This window comes from Simochromis diagramma, unplaced genomic scaffold (assembly GCF_900408965.1).
Source record: "Simochromis diagramma unplaced genomic scaffold, fSimDia1.1 OVJJ01000302.1, whole genome shotgun sequence".
NCBI lineage: Eukaryota > Metazoa > Chordata > Actinopteri > Cichliformes > Cichlidae > Simochromis > Simochromis diagramma.
In genome coordinates this window covers 6,669,147-6,685,980 of record NW_024386792.1, presented here as the reverse complement: position 1 = coordinate 6,685,980, position 16,834 = coordinate 6,669,147, and the positions used below count along the sequence as shown (strand labels likewise).

The 16,834-nt window shown below is 41.5% G+C and overlaps 1 protein-coding gene across 2 annotated transcripts; it reads left to right on the top strand.

The window, feature by feature from the left end:
- Positions 1-1,324: 1,324 nt before the first annotated feature.
- On the top strand, positions 1,325-16,390 carry smox (spermine oxidase). 2 transcript variants are annotated; one of them, XM_040024077.1, is made up of 7 exons: positions 1,325-1,458; positions 7,325-7,559; positions 9,442-9,668; positions 11,882-12,055; positions 13,230-13,950; positions 15,286-15,446; positions 16,215-16,390. In XM_040024077.1, exons 2-7 carry the CDS (start codon positions 7,352-7,354, stop codon positions 16,365-16,367), a joined length of 1,644 nt encoding a protein of 547 aa, XP_039880011.1. In that variant the 5' UTR covers positions 1,325-1,458; positions 7,325-7,351; the 3' UTR covers positions 16,368-16,390. The 2 variants fall into 2 exon arrangements, with proteins under 2 accessions (XP_039880011.1, XP_039880012.1); XM_040024078.1 differs by lacking the exons at positions 15,286-15,446; positions 16,215-16,390 and adding an exon at positions 15,107-15,264.
- Positions 16,391-16,834: the final 444 nt, after the last annotated feature.

The window sequence follows — 16,834 nt, the reverse complement described above, 5'->3', positions numbered from 1 at the left end:
TCAGCATCCTTTATGTAAGACTTCCCTCTTTACGAATAACTTTTTTAAAATTGCAGTTCAGCCAACATTTAAAAGATTTAGATTAAAAAAAAAATCACATGTAACACAGGTCATCAGACACGTGGCGAAAGAAATCACATGTAACACAGCTGACGCGAGATAGACAATTGATCAGACACATGTGGATAAATACCACTGCTATGGTAGCTGTGTGGTGGCCTATGTCACTGTGTTCAGTCTCATGCCCCTCCAAAGTGCAACAAACTGTGACTTGGTGCTCTGACCCCCATGAAGTTAACTCATATGTTTATGACAAAATTTCATCAACAGCAAAATGCAACAAATCCTGGTGTAGAACACCAAAACCAATTTTGGCTCAAATTTTCTCTGTCAGATTTGGATAGCCATCGGTTGTAACATCTACCCATTTGTCCCTGTCTGTTCAAGCATGCAGTTATCTCCAGGAACCTTTCAGTGAGTGCATTGGTGCCAACTCCATAATCTCAAACTCATTTGTTAACCCACATACAAATATGAGTAACTAAGGTGTCTAGGGTGCAATAACCAAAGGGCTGGATGTGACCCAGGGGCCGTGCAAAGCCCAGGTCTGATTATGTGACTCTGGGGCAAACTGTTCATGTTTTAATGATTATTTTCACTGTTACACCATATTTTCTCCACTTTTAGACGACTGTCTTCACTATCTCACACAGTATACCGTATCTAATGCCTTAGAATATCATTTGCACCCTTCTCCTGACTGATACCATATCTTTCAGCAATGCTTTGTAAGCTCTTTGTAAGATGCAAACAAGTAAAGTCAGAAAAGTCTCAGGACAGCTGATCTTTGACTTTAATCAGCCACACTGGTGGCAGGTGTGTTCTGACTACTATTTAACATGAATTTGAATCTGATTGTTTATTTTGGACACAGTCATATCCTGACAGTATAGATAGATATTGGTGTCTTTTTTTACATCACAAAAAAACTTCCATTTTAACAGGGCTGTGCAGATCCTGATGACTGAAATCATACACTATCCATCAGATGCATGTAAGTAAAATGTATTTATATAGCTCTCTTAGACAAGAAACCAATCACAACGTGCTTTACGGAGGTCTTAGTAAAAAAGACGACTACTACACGGTCAAAAATAACACACATGAACCAAGTAAAATGACGCGAAACACAACGTTACCCGAATGTCTGTCTGAATAGATGAGCATGTGTGTGGGGCTGTCTGTACAGCCCACAGCTCTATGGGCACAGGCGGAGCGGGGGGCAGGTCTGTCGTCATCGCTCCTGCTGCATTATTAATGAGGAGGCAGCGGCCACGGAAAAACTGGCTCCTTCTGGTTTCCAGGCATAAATACAAAGCGCAGCCGGTCTGAGGAAAAAACGGCACAAAGGAAAACGGAGCGCTCTGAGGTTTTACAGCTAAAGACCAAGAGAGTCAGGTAACCAGCTCTTCTACTAAAGGGAAAAAACTGACATATTTAACAGGTTATTATTCAGCAGCGGGACGGTAAAGAGGACCGCCGTGATTTTAATTGTTAACGTAAGGGGGGAAAGAGGCTCTGTTATCTGTGGAAACACTGTGACAGCTCAGGGGGTCCTGAAGGCAACCGTACACACAAAACGTGACCCACTTGTTTGTGTTGAGAAAATATGAACGGGCACTGCTGCCTGTGTTTAAACTCGCCGGTGGACGAGCACATCAGATGTTAGTTGATGTATCGCAGGTCTGTGTGTGTGTGTGTGTGTGTGTGTGTGTGTGTGTGTGTGTGTGTGTGTGTGTGTGTGTGTGTGTGTGTGTGTGTGTGTGTCGGGACAAAGTGCTCAGGCTGGAATAAGGTGGGTTTTTGCTTTTCGCTAAATGTCCGCTTTGAGGTGCCTTCAGGTGTTGTATGTTTGTTGTTGTTCTCACCATCACGTGTTGTCTTTCATAGATAATTAGTTAAAGTAACGCAGTAACGGAGTTTGCTTTGTTTCAAACTGCTGCCACTTTGGCATCACAGCTGAGCTATACGTGGCAGGGGGAGGCTTGTACTCCAGCTGATCCAAGCAGGATATCCACCAGGGAATCAAACAGTCTGATTTCCACTGATTTTTACCTTCTCTCTGCTCTGCTGCTTTTCTAATGATGTTTGAACTCGTTATCTTCATTTTATCGGATTTTTTCTAGACCTAATTAATTTTATTCTTAATCATTTACTTATTGATGAGTTCTATTTTATCAGCTTCTCACTTTCTCGTACTCCCCTTCTTTTTTAAAAAAAAATAAATAAATAAATAAATTATCAATGAATCCATGAAAATGATTTAATAAATAAAGTTGTCCTTGCAGGTAAAAATGTTATATGTAGATCAAGGGGATTTTTACAGCTCGACAACCCCAAAAACAAAACCTGTTGTTAACCTCTGTCGTGATTTCCTACAAATATAGCTTAAAATACCTTTAATTGGTTTTCTCACTTTACATGTTTTCTGATTTGTGAATTTTATGCTCTGACTCTATCAGTGGTCATTTGTATACCCTCTTTGTGCATCTCTAATTGATTTCATTAATTATTGGATGCAGCAGCATCTTAGGGCACGGCTCTCCTCTTTATCTGCATTTGGAGAAGAACAGTGTGGTGTATAAAGGGGCACGTCGGTGGAGTGTTTATGTCTTTGTGAGCGGGGTGCCTCCGGTCCTTCCTCCCAGCTTGGGAAATGCAGAGATGGGAGAGAAGTGTGGAATGTCTGGCCTTTGGCAACACCCCCCGCCCGACTACCCTGCATTTTTCTTTCCCCCATCTTTTTTCATGTAAGGATGTAGAAATGTCCATTTCCATGCTACTACTCGCATGGGACCAAAAGAGGAAATGCAGATGTGAGTGTGGACACAGCTGGAAAGGGCTGTGTTCACAATTAAAGCGGAGAGGAGAGCAGTAAAGATGAGAGCCACGAATGAGCTCAGACTCAGTGATTTAAGACATTCCAGCCCAAGACTCGCCCTGCAACTTGACAAGTCCACCACCACGCACACTGTACTGTAGATTGCTATTTCTAGGTCAATGGTAGCCCTACCCCCTCCCCTCCCCGTCTATTCTCCTCACTCCACCCCACCCTCAGCCGTCTATCTACCCAAGGCCAAGCCACACATTAATCTGCTCTAGTGGTGGAAAGCCTGGTGCGGTGACATGTGGCGAGTGTATTACCCAGCCATAGAATTACATGCTACCACAGAGTGATGCGCAATCTGTCAGTTCAGTGTGTGTGTGTGTGCGCGCGTGTGTGTGTGTGTGAGTGTGTGTGTGAGATTAAATGCTTTCCATCAATTAGATCATCATCCGTTCAGGTGAATTTTAACAGTGAAATAGGATTTATTTTGTAGGTCAAGCCAGATTTCATCAGAGTTATTCTAGATCGGTATGTTGCACTTACTTTTCAGCGCAAAGAAGAAAATGAACCTTACATGATTTCCAACATGGCCTAAACCTGGTTTGGGATCTTGTTTTAGGCACAAGTTCCCCCACGTCTGAGTGTCTTAGTCCGAGTGTGTGGAGAAGCGGGGAGGGGGGAGACAAAGCCTGTAAAGTCCCAGTTCTGGAATATAGAGGGTAGATAGAAAGCATTTCTGAAAAATTAACAACTGGGACTGTCACAATGTTGTCGTATACAACACACATGTATACAACACACATGTGCTTGTCATATACAAGCACACTAACACGCTGACCTTGTGTCAGCGTGTTAGTGTGCGTCTCCTCCAAAGTGGTGGTCAGAGAAGCTGAGGCATTTATCATAATGTAAACAGTAAGTACAAGTCACACATGAAGGTGGGTCTTTATTGGCTGCTGGAGATGATTCACGTAGTTACTTGTGTTTTCTGTGGACTGTGTCTGAGGAAACGCTTGCGTAATTCATCCGTACAAACTAGTTTAACATCATACACATTTGCATTATGTGAAATAAAGACTTTAGCTTAAAAGGTTTTGCACATACGTACATATGATCAGAGGTAATGGGCTGCAGGATATAAACCAAAAGGTACCCAACTAATAGCTCACCAGCATCCTTTTTTCTGTTGTTGTCATTGTGTTTTGCGTTTTGTTTTTTGTTTTTTTTTGTTTTTTGCCACAAATCAGTTTCCTGTGTGATGTTCAAACTTAACAGCTGCAGAATTAAAAAAAAAATCAAAATCACATAATGCCACAAAAACGCATTTGTACACCACATTCGTAAACAAACTGCCTTTGAAGCAGCAGAGCAAAGAGACATGGTAGTTCCTGACTGGGTTTTTAAAAAACCCAAAAACCCCAAAAAAAGCATTTTTGAGTCCTTCATGAATATATTATTGTTCCAGAAATACATAGAGCAGACTAACACCAACCTCTTTTAAAGCCTGTGAATGAGTCCATTCATGTTGATGCTGAATTCATATTTCAATTTTAGATTCTGGGAATGTAACTGATGATTGGTGTCGTTGTTAAAACTGTTTTCTTGTTGTTGTTTCTGTGTGCAGAGAGTAAATGGAACATTTCTCAGCTCAAAGCATTCATGGCTGGGATTAGTTTCAGAGAAAAAGGCAAAACTGAAACTCATTTAATACTTACAAAGATGCGATTCAGTGTTTTAATTGGTAGCTTGTTCACAAGTGCTAATGCAGAATGGAGTCAGTCGAGCGTTGTGCATGGATTAACCACTTAATATTCTTATATGTTAGTAATAATACAGTTTGAGAAAATCAATAGATTATGTGTTCATGGATACACAATATTGTTCCAGTTTACAGAGTGTATAGAAAAGGTAGACATAGCTTCTTGGTCTGAAAAGTAAAACCAATGTAAAGGTGCCTCGAACCTGCACTCGTCAGATTGGGAATTGTGAGTGTGACAATCATCTGATTTCAAAACACGTGAAACTCCCAAATCCTGTTTTTCTAACAGTACGTATTTTGATTGTTACCAGTGAACGACTGCAGAATTAAAGCACTTTGAAATCAGATGTTTCTTTTTGATACACCCTGTACTTTTCTAATTGCTTTATGGTCTCTAGCATCTCAAAGGACAATAAAGAAGCATAAGCGTTATGCCGAGCTTATCTTGTGATTTACAAGTCGCTGCCATAAGATTGTGGCGTGTATCTCAGTTTGCTATGCCAATCACACCCATTTTCAAAAAAAAAAAAACAAAACCCAGATAGCAGCGGGCAAAAGCTCAGCTTCTAGGCAGGACGATGTCAGTGGGTGATGTCATGGCGGCTGCATCCGTCTTTATATACAGTTTATAGTCTAAATCTGTAAATTCCAGCAAAACAAATAAACATCATCCACGGGGGGGGGAGGAAAATAAGAAGAAAATTATTTTATTCACAGTGTTGCTCCATGATTTGAAACATTGCTGAAAAAAGAACCCCTCAAACATAGTAAATATTGGAAGAAGCCCCTGTTTTACAAATCCAGGAAGTCTGACCTGTATTCACGAGGAGGATCATGAAGTCAGGCCACATGTCATGTACTGACGGGCAGATTTGAGGGTTTAACCCACATCTGTTTCAGCCGTCGGATACGAGCGTTTCTCGTACAGATGTTCTGTCAAAGCTTGTGGTTTCCTCTCTGACAGCCTCTTTGTTCTTTGATCAGCTGATCTTGCAACTGCACTATCACTGCTCACAACTTTCTTACAACACAGTTCCTCAAAAAAAAAACCCTCCAAAATCAAGTCAAAGTTTAATATCTGTGCAGAGGCCTATTGTGTGTCACAGTTATGTCTTTTTGCGGTCTGCAGAGTGCGTGTACGTCTTTCAGCTGGGTGGCCTCAAGCTAAACGAAACTCTGTCTATTTTCTAAACAGTATATTATGTACTGAACTCTCTCCGGTGTTGCTGTGGTAACAAAGCAGGGAGTTTTGTGTGTGTGTGTGTGTGTGTGTGTGTGTGTGTTGGCAGGATATGGGTTACCTCAGAAGACATTATGCAGTCAGGAGTAGGAAAACAGACCTAAACGTTATCATATAATGGCGATAACTTTTGACTGATATATCTCCCATAAGGAACTACAGTGTTAGTGTGTAGTGACGTTCAGGAATGTCCTCCGTGCTGTTTCCCACACTCATCCGCAGCTGTCCATACATCGATAGCGAACAGCCTTGTGTGGCTGAACAACAAGGTCGTCTGTGTGTTATGTCTTCACAGTCACGGTGTCTCTGAGCAGTTTCAGTTAAATTAGAGGGACTCTGACAAGAAATGAGCAAGGGTTTGCTTTTGTGCCTTTGTATAGTCTATTCTCTGATGGAAATAACAGGGTTGTCTCATCGCTTCTAATTTGGCCTTGTGCTTAATAATAAACAGACACACTATGGGAAGGCAGAACATTAGCCGCATGGCATTAAGTTAATCACAGGTATAAACACAGCTGTAAATGTTGGTTATATTCACAGGAATGCCAATAAGCAGGACTTACCAGTTGTAAAATAGGTTGTGTATGGCTTTATTTTTGTGTTAAAACAAGCACATACTTAGACCAACAAGCAGAGCACCAAAGAGGCCTCTTTGACTCTGGTTTGAGGTCCACTGGTCAAAAAGTTCTGGTTTGGTTGGGTAGTGTGAATAAATCATCGTCTTGTGTATGCTACATTCGCTGAACAAGATCATTTTATTATCTTATTTTCACCACGTCCTTGTTATTCTTGTTATTCTGTAGGTGAAACTGGTGAGTGAGTATTTAAATTCCATTCTTTTTATGTCCTTTTATATTTATCATCAATTCCTCTCCAAGGTAACTGCCTTTAACAAACCCTGCCACTTTTTTCTGTCATCATCCTGAGGGTGGTGAAGTCATGCCCAGGCAATACGTTTGTCAGGCAGCCAACAGCACAGATGTGCAGGGCACACCTGTAAATGTTTTGGGTTTCGAAAAGTCCTCAGACTGAAATCATCACCATGGATAGTCGCCTCAGGCTCTAAAAACAGGGTTTTGGAAGCTAAGAGTTTGACAAACTTAAAGCTGATCTTTCTTGATGTAGAACCTCTGAGCAAATTGGCACTTTACGAACACACACACGCACAGATATACACGTGTTGTGTTGTTGTTACACTTGTTTTACATGTACATAGCAAATTTGAGTTAAATAGCTTTTGACTTTATTGTCCTCTTGGGTAGTTTTGCTCTAAAGGTTCCAGTTTAAAGTAAAAAATGCACTCTCAGTAGTTTCCCCAACCTCTCCTATACATAGCAAAACTACATAATGTGGAGTTTGAGTTTTACATGTGTATTTGTCACCTTCCTGTCAGTGTCATCATTTGTAACTTGGTTCTTGTTCTTTGCTCTGTCCCCAGCCTTCATTGCAGAGGAGTTTGGACGGCATGCAAAGTTGTGAAATTTCCTCAGACAGCACTGATGATCCTCTTAGTAGCGGCCTACGTATTCATCGGCAGCCTCGAATAGTAGTGATTGGAGCTGGCTTGGCTGGCCTGGCCGCAACTAAGATCCTACTGAAAAACGGCTTCACTGATGTCTCTGTCCTAGAGGCATCGGACCACATCGGCGGGAGAGTTCAGAGCATTCAGCACGGTGGGAGGATTTTTCTGTCTTAACCCAAAAATTAGCATCACACACTAATTGGGTTAACGGGTAGAATGGAGATCTCCAGTTGATTAAATCATGAAGTTCTACGTCAAGTTATATTATACGATGAGGCAAAGTCTCTAGAAAACCATTGTGCTTACTGGCAATCATTTGAATGGATCATGGACGAGGTCACTGGTTAAGTCGTTTGGAAAGCTTCTCTGTTTTGATTTTGTTTGGTTAATAAGAAGTCCCATTACCCACACGAGTGTGATTAAGAGTCTAAGTTGGCTGTTAAAGATATTGGAAAACAGCAATTTATCAGCCCCGAGAGTGTGATTGAATCAACTTTATCCACTCAAGACAACATTAGAAAGCTGGCTGTTTATCAGCATGAGCAACTAAATTAGCATTAGCTAACAGATCATTACAAACTGTTTTAATATATGAAAATTGCTACATGTTGCACTTTTAAATGGATTTCAGTTTTATCTGTTAGCTAAAATATGAGGGCATCTAGCTTAACTTCACATAAACGGCGAATAAAATAGTTGGGCGTAACCACCATCTCGTCACTCACACGTAAATGAAGTCCTGTTATGGTGAGCTGAGCATTTTCGCTGCTGCCGTCTTATTGTTCACTAAATGCACACAGTCCTGACCCAAGCAGGCATTTAGAATGAAAATAATTTACAAAATGTTTTATTAGATGTAATCTGAAGCTAGTAACTGAGCCAATAGCCAAACAGCCCCTGTAGTCACGCGGCTGTTTGCTCAAAAGTCCTTCCCTGATGACCGTGTAAATGCCATAAGGCACTTCAGCACTGACTTCACCTGTCATACCTGGAAGCTACGTCCATCTTTATGGATGAAGCCCAAAAGCTTAAAAGAAAATTTGATGAATGAATAAAACACAAAAACTTGCAAAATGGTTTCTGTAGGTAGCTAGCTACTAGCTTTAGGAAGCCACTTCACTTCACTGTTAAACAAAATGTGCTAATTAGGTAAACTGACCTAGCCATGTGAGTCTTAGTTTTAACTTGCAGCATCTTATTGATCTTATTTTAAACATACAGACCTGCATAAGGCCCCTATGAACCCAATAACTGTACAGAAAAGGTTTTGAATTTTATGCCAGAAAAACTAAGTTAACAATTTTGCCCTATTTAGGTTAAAAAAATTTTTTTCCAGGTAACAGTTTAAAATCTGCTAAGGTTTTCCCAAGAAGACAATATTTGACATATGGTCAGTTTTTAACTTTGATTGGTTAGTTTCAGTTAAACTGTGCTGTTAATCAGTCATACAGTCGCACAATCAGGATTTCTTGAATATGCCAAAAACCGCACTTCCTCAAATGCATTTCTACATATTTTAGTGACGTTGTTGTGATTATCTTACAAAATCAACTGAACTGTGAGTCTTAGGCAAGAAAAATTTAGCCTTCCACTGATTTCCACCATGATGAATTCTTCTAACTGGCAAGAACAAACGAGCGGCTAATAAAGAGAGCCTGGCTCTGTGCGCATAAAAGGAGCCACATGTAAAAAAACATGCATGCATTCGGTTACACGTAAGTCTATATGTTAGGTGCTGTGTTAGTTGTGTGTTATGTAAATGCATGTTTGTGTGCTTGAGTGTGTGTGGTTACTTCTGTCGTTTTATCAAAAAGTGAACACATACAGTGGGTTTGATGCTATTATCCTCAGAAAAGAAAATTCATGGTATTCCACTGGGGCTTTAGCTTTGGTATTTTAATTGCGTTGACCTACTTTTGAACTCTATAATTACCCAAAACTCCAGAGTGATTGTGCTTGAGCCAAGAAGACCGTATATACTGCATCACTCTGCATTCTTTAAATTAATCTCTATTGATTTTTCTGTACTGCAGGAAAAGCAACTTTGGAGCTTGGCGCTACCTGGATCCATGGTGCCAATGGGAACCCAGTATACCACCTGGCGGAGGACAACGGGCTGCTTGAACACACCACAGATGGGGAGAGGAGCGTGGGACGCATCAGCCTGTACACCAAGAACGGTGTGGCTCACTACCAGACCAATGTCGGGAAGAGGATCCCCAAGGACCTGGTGGAAGAGTTCAGTGACCTGTACAATGAGGTGAGGGGACACATGTGCGCACAATTGGATGCACACATCAGCATGCAAAAATGGAAGTGTGCACGAACGGAGATGCTGGATGTTCAACCTGCATAACAACTCAATATGCAAGTGAAATTTTGCCACATATTGTCGGCAGTAACCAGATTATATAAGGTCAGCGGTAACCATTGAAAAAACTCACTGTGCAGGCTCACTTTGTTCTAGCTGTAATCCATGATTTTAAATCCAGAATATGTTAGGCTGGATTAATAAGAATGTGGATTAAGTGATGCACAAGAGCAACGCATTTGTGCAGACATGGAAAAACAGGCTGGAACAGCTTCAATAAATTATTGTAGTGAGCAAGGTGATTTTACTGTAGCAAGTCTTCTCACGCTCATTACTTTTTCTTTTTTTTTTTTTTACTGTTGTGTAAGTTGTTGTTTAAGTAGGTCACATCTGGAAAAGCACTTACAGAGAGAAGGTATAGCAGCGCACACACATTTTTCTTTTCAGCAACTGTGCAGTGACGAATCTGAATTTTACAGCTTCGCAGATATGAGCAGAAAAAAGAGCTTTACATTATTTTAAAACCTGAAGATTTGTGGTGAATTGTCCTCTTACAGTGAAATGAGTCTATGCTGTTCAAATCACTCCAGTTTTCCAGCTCTTGTGAATGTAGTGCATGCTTTGATGCACATATTGCACAAGCTCTCTTGGTATTTGTGATGCGTATAAAAAAATTGGTTTGACTTGGGGGCCGCAAAGTTGCACAGGATCACTTCCCTTTTACCACACGGTGTACTATGATATCATCCAGCCCAGGCTGAGGAGTGATGTGGACAGGGGTGAACACTCTGTCACCCTTAATGATTATGGTCCGTGTCATATGAAGGTTGCTTCTTATGCTCTGTGCTGGGTTTATCCTTGAGGTTCAGCATTGGTTACTGTCCCTTTCACATGTGTAATATTGAGTTGTTTCCTTAATGAATAAAGTTGAATATGTTTAATATTTATGTGGTATAGTTTAATTATTCTCTCTCTATTAGCTGTTAGGTCTTATTCATTCACTTGTAATATATTTATGCAGCAATCTAAAAGGTTTTTTTTTATTTTTTATTGTATATCAAGTTAAATCAACCTTCATTTTTCACTAGAAAATCACTATGAAATGTCAAAAATCAGAATTTAATAAAAGCCAAATTCAGATCAGTGCTCCTGTCAGTTTACACTCACAGCACCTGCAGCCAGCAAAAAAGAAAAATGTCACAAGCAATGAAAACAAAAATAACTTCAGCGATTTAAGGAGCTTGGAAAGAAAAGCGTCTGGACTTCTTTAGGTTGCTTGAAGATGTTTCACCTCTCATCCGAGAAGCTTCTTTAGTTCTAGGGTCAAATGATGGAGAGTCCCAGATTTAAACTTAGAGTCCCAGAGAGCAGCCATTTGGCTTTTCTACCTTTAAACCCTGTGGGAGTATTCCCCCCCCCCCCAAAAAAAGAGGGACAAAAGGACCCCCTGATGATCCTCTACCTAATCACATGAGCCAAGGTGTGAAAACGGGTGTGGTTCAGTGATTATTCCTTGAGCGAAACAGTAGTTTGTAACAGTCAGCAAATAGCTCAGCATTGTGCACATGCTGATTTAAAACAGAGCTGGGAGAGAGATCAGAGCTAAGAAAATGACCAACACACATGCAATCAAGCAAGAAACCATCAGGCACAAGGGGAATTTGGGGGTTGGGAAGACGAGGTAGAGTCAGGAAGTCAGTTGGAACCATTTGTACTTAGGCCCAAGCGTAACATTCAACCTGAAATGTCTAAACTCCAGTACATGGGCTGCATTCGGAAAGTCAGGGATTCATTAACTGGAAGTCGAGACAACAGCTTTGCGCTGTTATGTTTTGACTCAATACATGTTGATGCATAACTGATGTTGTCCTTACTGGCTGTTCTTTCTAGGAAATGGTTTATAATCAACATTGTGGAAGCACATTTTGTCAGCACACCAGCATTTCTTCATAGTGTCCTTTACCGCTGTCTTTGTTCTGCTTTTTACCGGCCTGTAATGTGTTGTAACTTGTTCTGTCTGTAGTGTTTCGCCATGATGCCAGTGTTTAGTCCTGCAAGTACAGAAATCTGGCCTGGGCTGAAATAAACTGGTTTCTTTTAGTTCCTCATTTCACAATGCCCTGCTTTCTTTACATCGTTCCTTGCCTTTTGCTCTCGTTTAGGTGTACGAGCTGACTCAGGAGTTCTTCAAGAACGGGAAACCCGTCTGTGCTGAGAGCCAGAACAGCGTTGGCGTTTTTACACGAGACGTGGTCCGCAAGAAGATCATGTTGGATCCTGATGACTCTGAGAGCACCAAGAAACTCAAACTGTCCATGCTACAGCAGTACCTCAAGGTGTGCGTTGTTTCATTTGAAGACAAACATCTGTAAATTTGGAGTCCTAGAAAATAACTGATGCTCATGAACCCTGAAGCTTTGGTTTGTTTCCTTATCGCTGCCTATAATCTATGTAGCTATCAATGGACAAATAAATATTATAAATTTAAAAAAAAAAAAGGCACAGTGAGCGGCGTAAGTACAACTTGCAGATAAATAAAAACGATCTTGCTAACATACGTCATTTACATGGGAATGGGGCATCTGTCTGGTATGATTGCCATAGCAACCCTAATCTTTCATTCATAAAGTAGGCTAACATTGCTGTGGTTAGCATTTAGCATGGGCTAGCTGCCTGTAATTCACTTTAATCAGTTACATTGGGGTGACAAGTCACAGCAATGATCACATTTTCCAGTTTAATGTGAGCCTGCATAGTCCACCTCTCAGGATACTGCTTAGTGATCACCCTGGATTGTTTTAATTGGGGTGAGCGATTCATTTTCCTAGAGACTACATGAGAATCTGGGACTGTTACTTTAACCTGCTGCCATTAACGGTCACATCGCAGTAGCAGATCCTCTGCCTCCATCTTCCTCTTTCGTTACCATCCTCTTCTGTCGCCAATTAGCTCATAAAGGGATGAAGTCAATAACAATAACAATAACAGTCCCAGTGTGTCATGTGTCCCCTAGGGAAATTTACTTGACCACAACTGGTAAATAGATCTTGATTGACTGTCGCCTCACATAGTTGTTGAAAACATAAATTTTCTATCAACCCTGCAAGTAGTACAAGCAAAGCTATGCTAACCTAGCTCATTAGTGGCCTAGGTACATCCTCACAGAACTGAAGTTATAGCCTGTATAACTTTATATTTCAAAGTGAATATAAAGTGAATGCATGTGGAGAAACGCAGCAGGGAAGCAAACGGCAAACATTAGGTAACTGCTGCCATACTGGTTCACCAGCTAATGAGCCAGAAGCAGGTGTAGCTGTCCTCTAAACCCTGTGTATTCCCAGTATGTTTAAACTAGTTAATTCATGCTGATTTGTTGAGTGCAGTAGCTGCAGAGATGACTTGCTGACACGCAGTAAATACTTTAATGGCTGCAGAGGTTTGATTTTGAATGTTAGCATTGCTACTTTAGTGACACCCGATCCTCTATGTTGATGTTGCATCATGTTTCAGGTGGAAAGTTGCGAAAGCAGTTCTCCCAGTATGGACGAGGTGTCCCTGAGTGAGTTTGGTGAGTGGACGGAGATCCCCGGGGCACATTATGTCATCCCTGAAGGTTTTATGAAGATCATGGAGCTCCTGGCCCAGGACATCCCCTCCCACACCATCTGCCTTCGCAAGCCGGTGCGCTGCATCCACTGGAACTACTCAGCCCAGCATCAGGAGGTGATCACTAAGAGCAGCGACGACAACCACAATGAAAACAACCACAGCAGCCAGCCTGTGATGCGGGGTCACCCTGTGAGCGTGGAGTGCGAAGATGAGGAGTGGATCATGGCCGACCACGTGATCGTGACGACCTCTCTGGGCGTGCTGAAGCAAAACCACGAAGCCATGTTCTCGCCCTTTCTTCCCGAGGACAAGGTCCTCGCCATCGAGAAGTTGGGCATCAGCACCACCGACAAGATATTCTTGGAGTTTGAGGAGCCCTTCTGGAGCCCCGAGTGTAACAGCATCCAATTTGTGTGGGAGGACGAGGCCCAACTGGAGCAGCTGGCCTACCCCGAGGAGCTGTGGTACAAAAAAATCTGTAGCTTTGATGTCCTCTATCCACCCGAGCGCTACGGCTACATGCTGAGCGGCTGGATCTGTGGGCAGGAGGCGCTGTACATGGAGCGCTGCGATGACGAAACGGTGGCCGAGACCTGCACTGAGCTGCTGAGGCGCTTTACAGGTGAGGACATGCAGACGCAGATGTATAGAGCTTGGACAGTTTTACGCTCATAACAAGATATGCTATTCTTATGACTTTTTAAAACTGTATTTAAAATACAGAACAAAGAACTATTGAGGACAAATAAGAGATCTCTACTTTTATAATCTTCACTTCTGTGGATTTAATAAACCAGGCAAATTCAGCTGTAACCTCCTTCTTTAATTCTAGTGAAGCCTTCACTAAGAATCAGTCATCTAAAACTAACACGGTTCAGTCTGAGGCTGTGAGTTCAGTGACTCATTTGTACTATGATTAAGGTTGGGTCATTGTACTTCATAGAAAGGAAATGATGTCACCTTTCAGCTGTGATGTAAGCACCTTTTTTTTCTGCAAAGAAAGGCTGAGAGATAATACCGCTGAATGACTCAGGTGCCTTCTTTGTGTTCGGTGAACAGCAGCTTACCAGTCTCGTGTCACCGCTCAGAGAGCTGATGTTGCACAAGGCAGAGAGTCATTTATTGTCACTTATTTCTTAAAAATAAGAAGGGATTTTTAACCATCCCTTCTTTTCTACATACACAAACAATCCAGTACTTGCTGCTGCCAGTTACATGATGCACGTCACATCTTGCGCAACTGGGGAAAAAACAGAAGGCTGACTAACTGCTTCAAGGTGACTGGAAGCTAAAATGTAACACACACTACTGTTTGGCAACTTGCATAAGGTAAGAAGTGCAGAGAGGAAAGGTCTCGGATTATATTCTACCTCAGAAGTAGGTCACAGAGACACTTACTGTCACTTCATGATAAGGTCAGTGGACTGTAATTTGCACAGAGAAGCCAAACACATACAGTCACTCCTCATTTAGGTCAGCGCGGTTTAATCCCTTCAGCTGTTTGCTTAATTGCATCACTCACTGGTGCCTCTCTGCTCGCACACAGTCACAAGTTGATTGGTGTTGGCAGATTAAACATCCAAGTGTAAAAGCTAGTCCAGGTTAGCTGCTGGTCTTTCATATAATTTTACCATTTTAGAGGTATCTGAAAAACATCTCAACAACTTGGAGTTGCTTTGAAATTGTTGTACAGACATTTCTTTCATTCACACCTGATGATGGTGGTGGCTCATGAAATGTCAACCATCAGTTATCGTTCTCTGCTTTTGTTGTTTTAGGGATGGTTTTTAAATCTTAGCATCCTAACCCACTGACGTGGTAGCTCCTAAACATGTTGGATCTGCCACGGTGAGAGCTGAGAAGGATAATAAGAGCAGCTATTGTCGACTTGCTGACTGTCATTGTCTTTTTATCTCAGCTGACTCCTTTGTCTTTCCACCCTTTCGTCCATCTCCAGGGAACCCCGACATTCCAAAGCCCCGGCGCATCCTGCGCTCCTCATGGGGCAGCAACCCGTACATCCGAGGCTCCTACTCCTTCACCAGAGTCGGATCCAGTGGTGCGGACTGTGAAAAGCTGGCCATGCCACTACCTTATGCCAATAGCACCAAGGCTCCAGTAAGAACTGCTTACATTACAGTTGCTAGATATTTAGTTGTCATTTATTGATTAGTAGACATCCTTTTTTTTTTAATGCACTACACAAACTCTTTGAGTAGAACAGTGCCATGTAAGTGCCAGTCTATTGACCATTTTACCACTTTTATCCATATACTGTATGTTGACTTTACACTTTTTCTTTATAATTATTTCCACATTAAAGTTCCCTTTCTAGAAAATGTTTTACTGATTATTTTATAGTTTCAAATCTTATATTTTTTACTTAGAAGCTGAACTGTTCTGAGTGTTTTTGCCCTCATGGTTTGTTTACAACCTTCGGCCACACTCAGAGATCATGTGCCCAGTGTGGCCGCGTCATCACATACATGTCAGAGCCCAGCTGGTGCAGAGCGAATACAGCTGGTGTCAGGAGGGTCCGAAGTGCTGATTGCAGGCCAAAAGTCTAGACCATGAAACTCGATGCATTCTGGGTGAAAGGGAGAAGGGGCTAGGAGTGTGGGGGTGGAGGATCCGTGTGTTCACTTGACACTGCTGAAGGAACGGCATGACCCCCTTCTGCTGAAGTGTACAACCCTGGCAAAGTGAAATCCCGAGCCCTCAGGAAAGTTTCTGTAGCCTCCTACATGTGGAGCACTAACAAGGGAGTGAAATAGGAGCGAGTGCCTCAGGAGAAACAAAAAAAACCAACATGATGACACTGATGGATCGTGATTGAATCTCATTTTTGTTCCCTCTCTGGTTTCCTCTCCTCCCCTCTTTGCTCAGCCCTTACAGGTCCTGTTTGCTGGAGAGGCCACCCACAGAAAATACTATTCCACTACCCATGGTGCTTTGCTATCAGGGCAGAGAGAGGCCACTCGCCTGATGGAGATTTACCAGGACTTGAACAGCGCGGAAACCACGAAGCCTAATATATAAAAATAAATGAACCTCTGACTAGTGAAAAAAATACAAACCTGTTGAGTTGAAGCTTTTCATCCTGATGATTAAGTTATACTTAAAAGCATAGCTCGGGCATTATTACACTTGTAACAAATGACTTTTGTTTCTATTGTACTGTAGATTTGAATCATGCTAAATTTTTATTTGAGATGTACTGTTCAGAAGTTGCCAATGGTGCTGTCATTTCATTTCTTTATCATTCTTTTTTTAATCAGTAATTTAATGTTTATAATAACAGCATCTGTAATTTAACTTGTTTTTGTAAGTGCCTTCTGTACGTAATGCTATGTTATTTCGAAAATAATGAAAATACTAAACAAAAAAAATCGAAGGTTTTAACAAAATAAAAGTTTTATCATCATTTAATACTGCTTTGTTTTGTTTTCTTGATTCATTAAATTTATTAAACACACCAGTGGATGTGCAGATGCTCTCATTATTTT

Excerpts from the sequence above, each read along its gene's own strand:
- smox (XM_040024077.1), top strand. The coding sequence starts at position 7,352 with ATGCAAAGTTGTGAAATTTCCTCAGACAGCACTGATGATCCTCTTAGT. Across the intron at positions 7,560-9,441 it reads AGTTCAGAGCATTCAGCACG|GAAAAGCAACTTTGGAGCTT; the intron begins GTGGGAGGATTT and ends TCTGTACTGCAG. Across the intron at positions 9,669-11,881 it reads TCAGTGACCTGTACAATGAG|GTGTACGAGCTGACTCAGGA; the intron begins GTGAGGGGACAC and ends GCTCTCGTTTAG.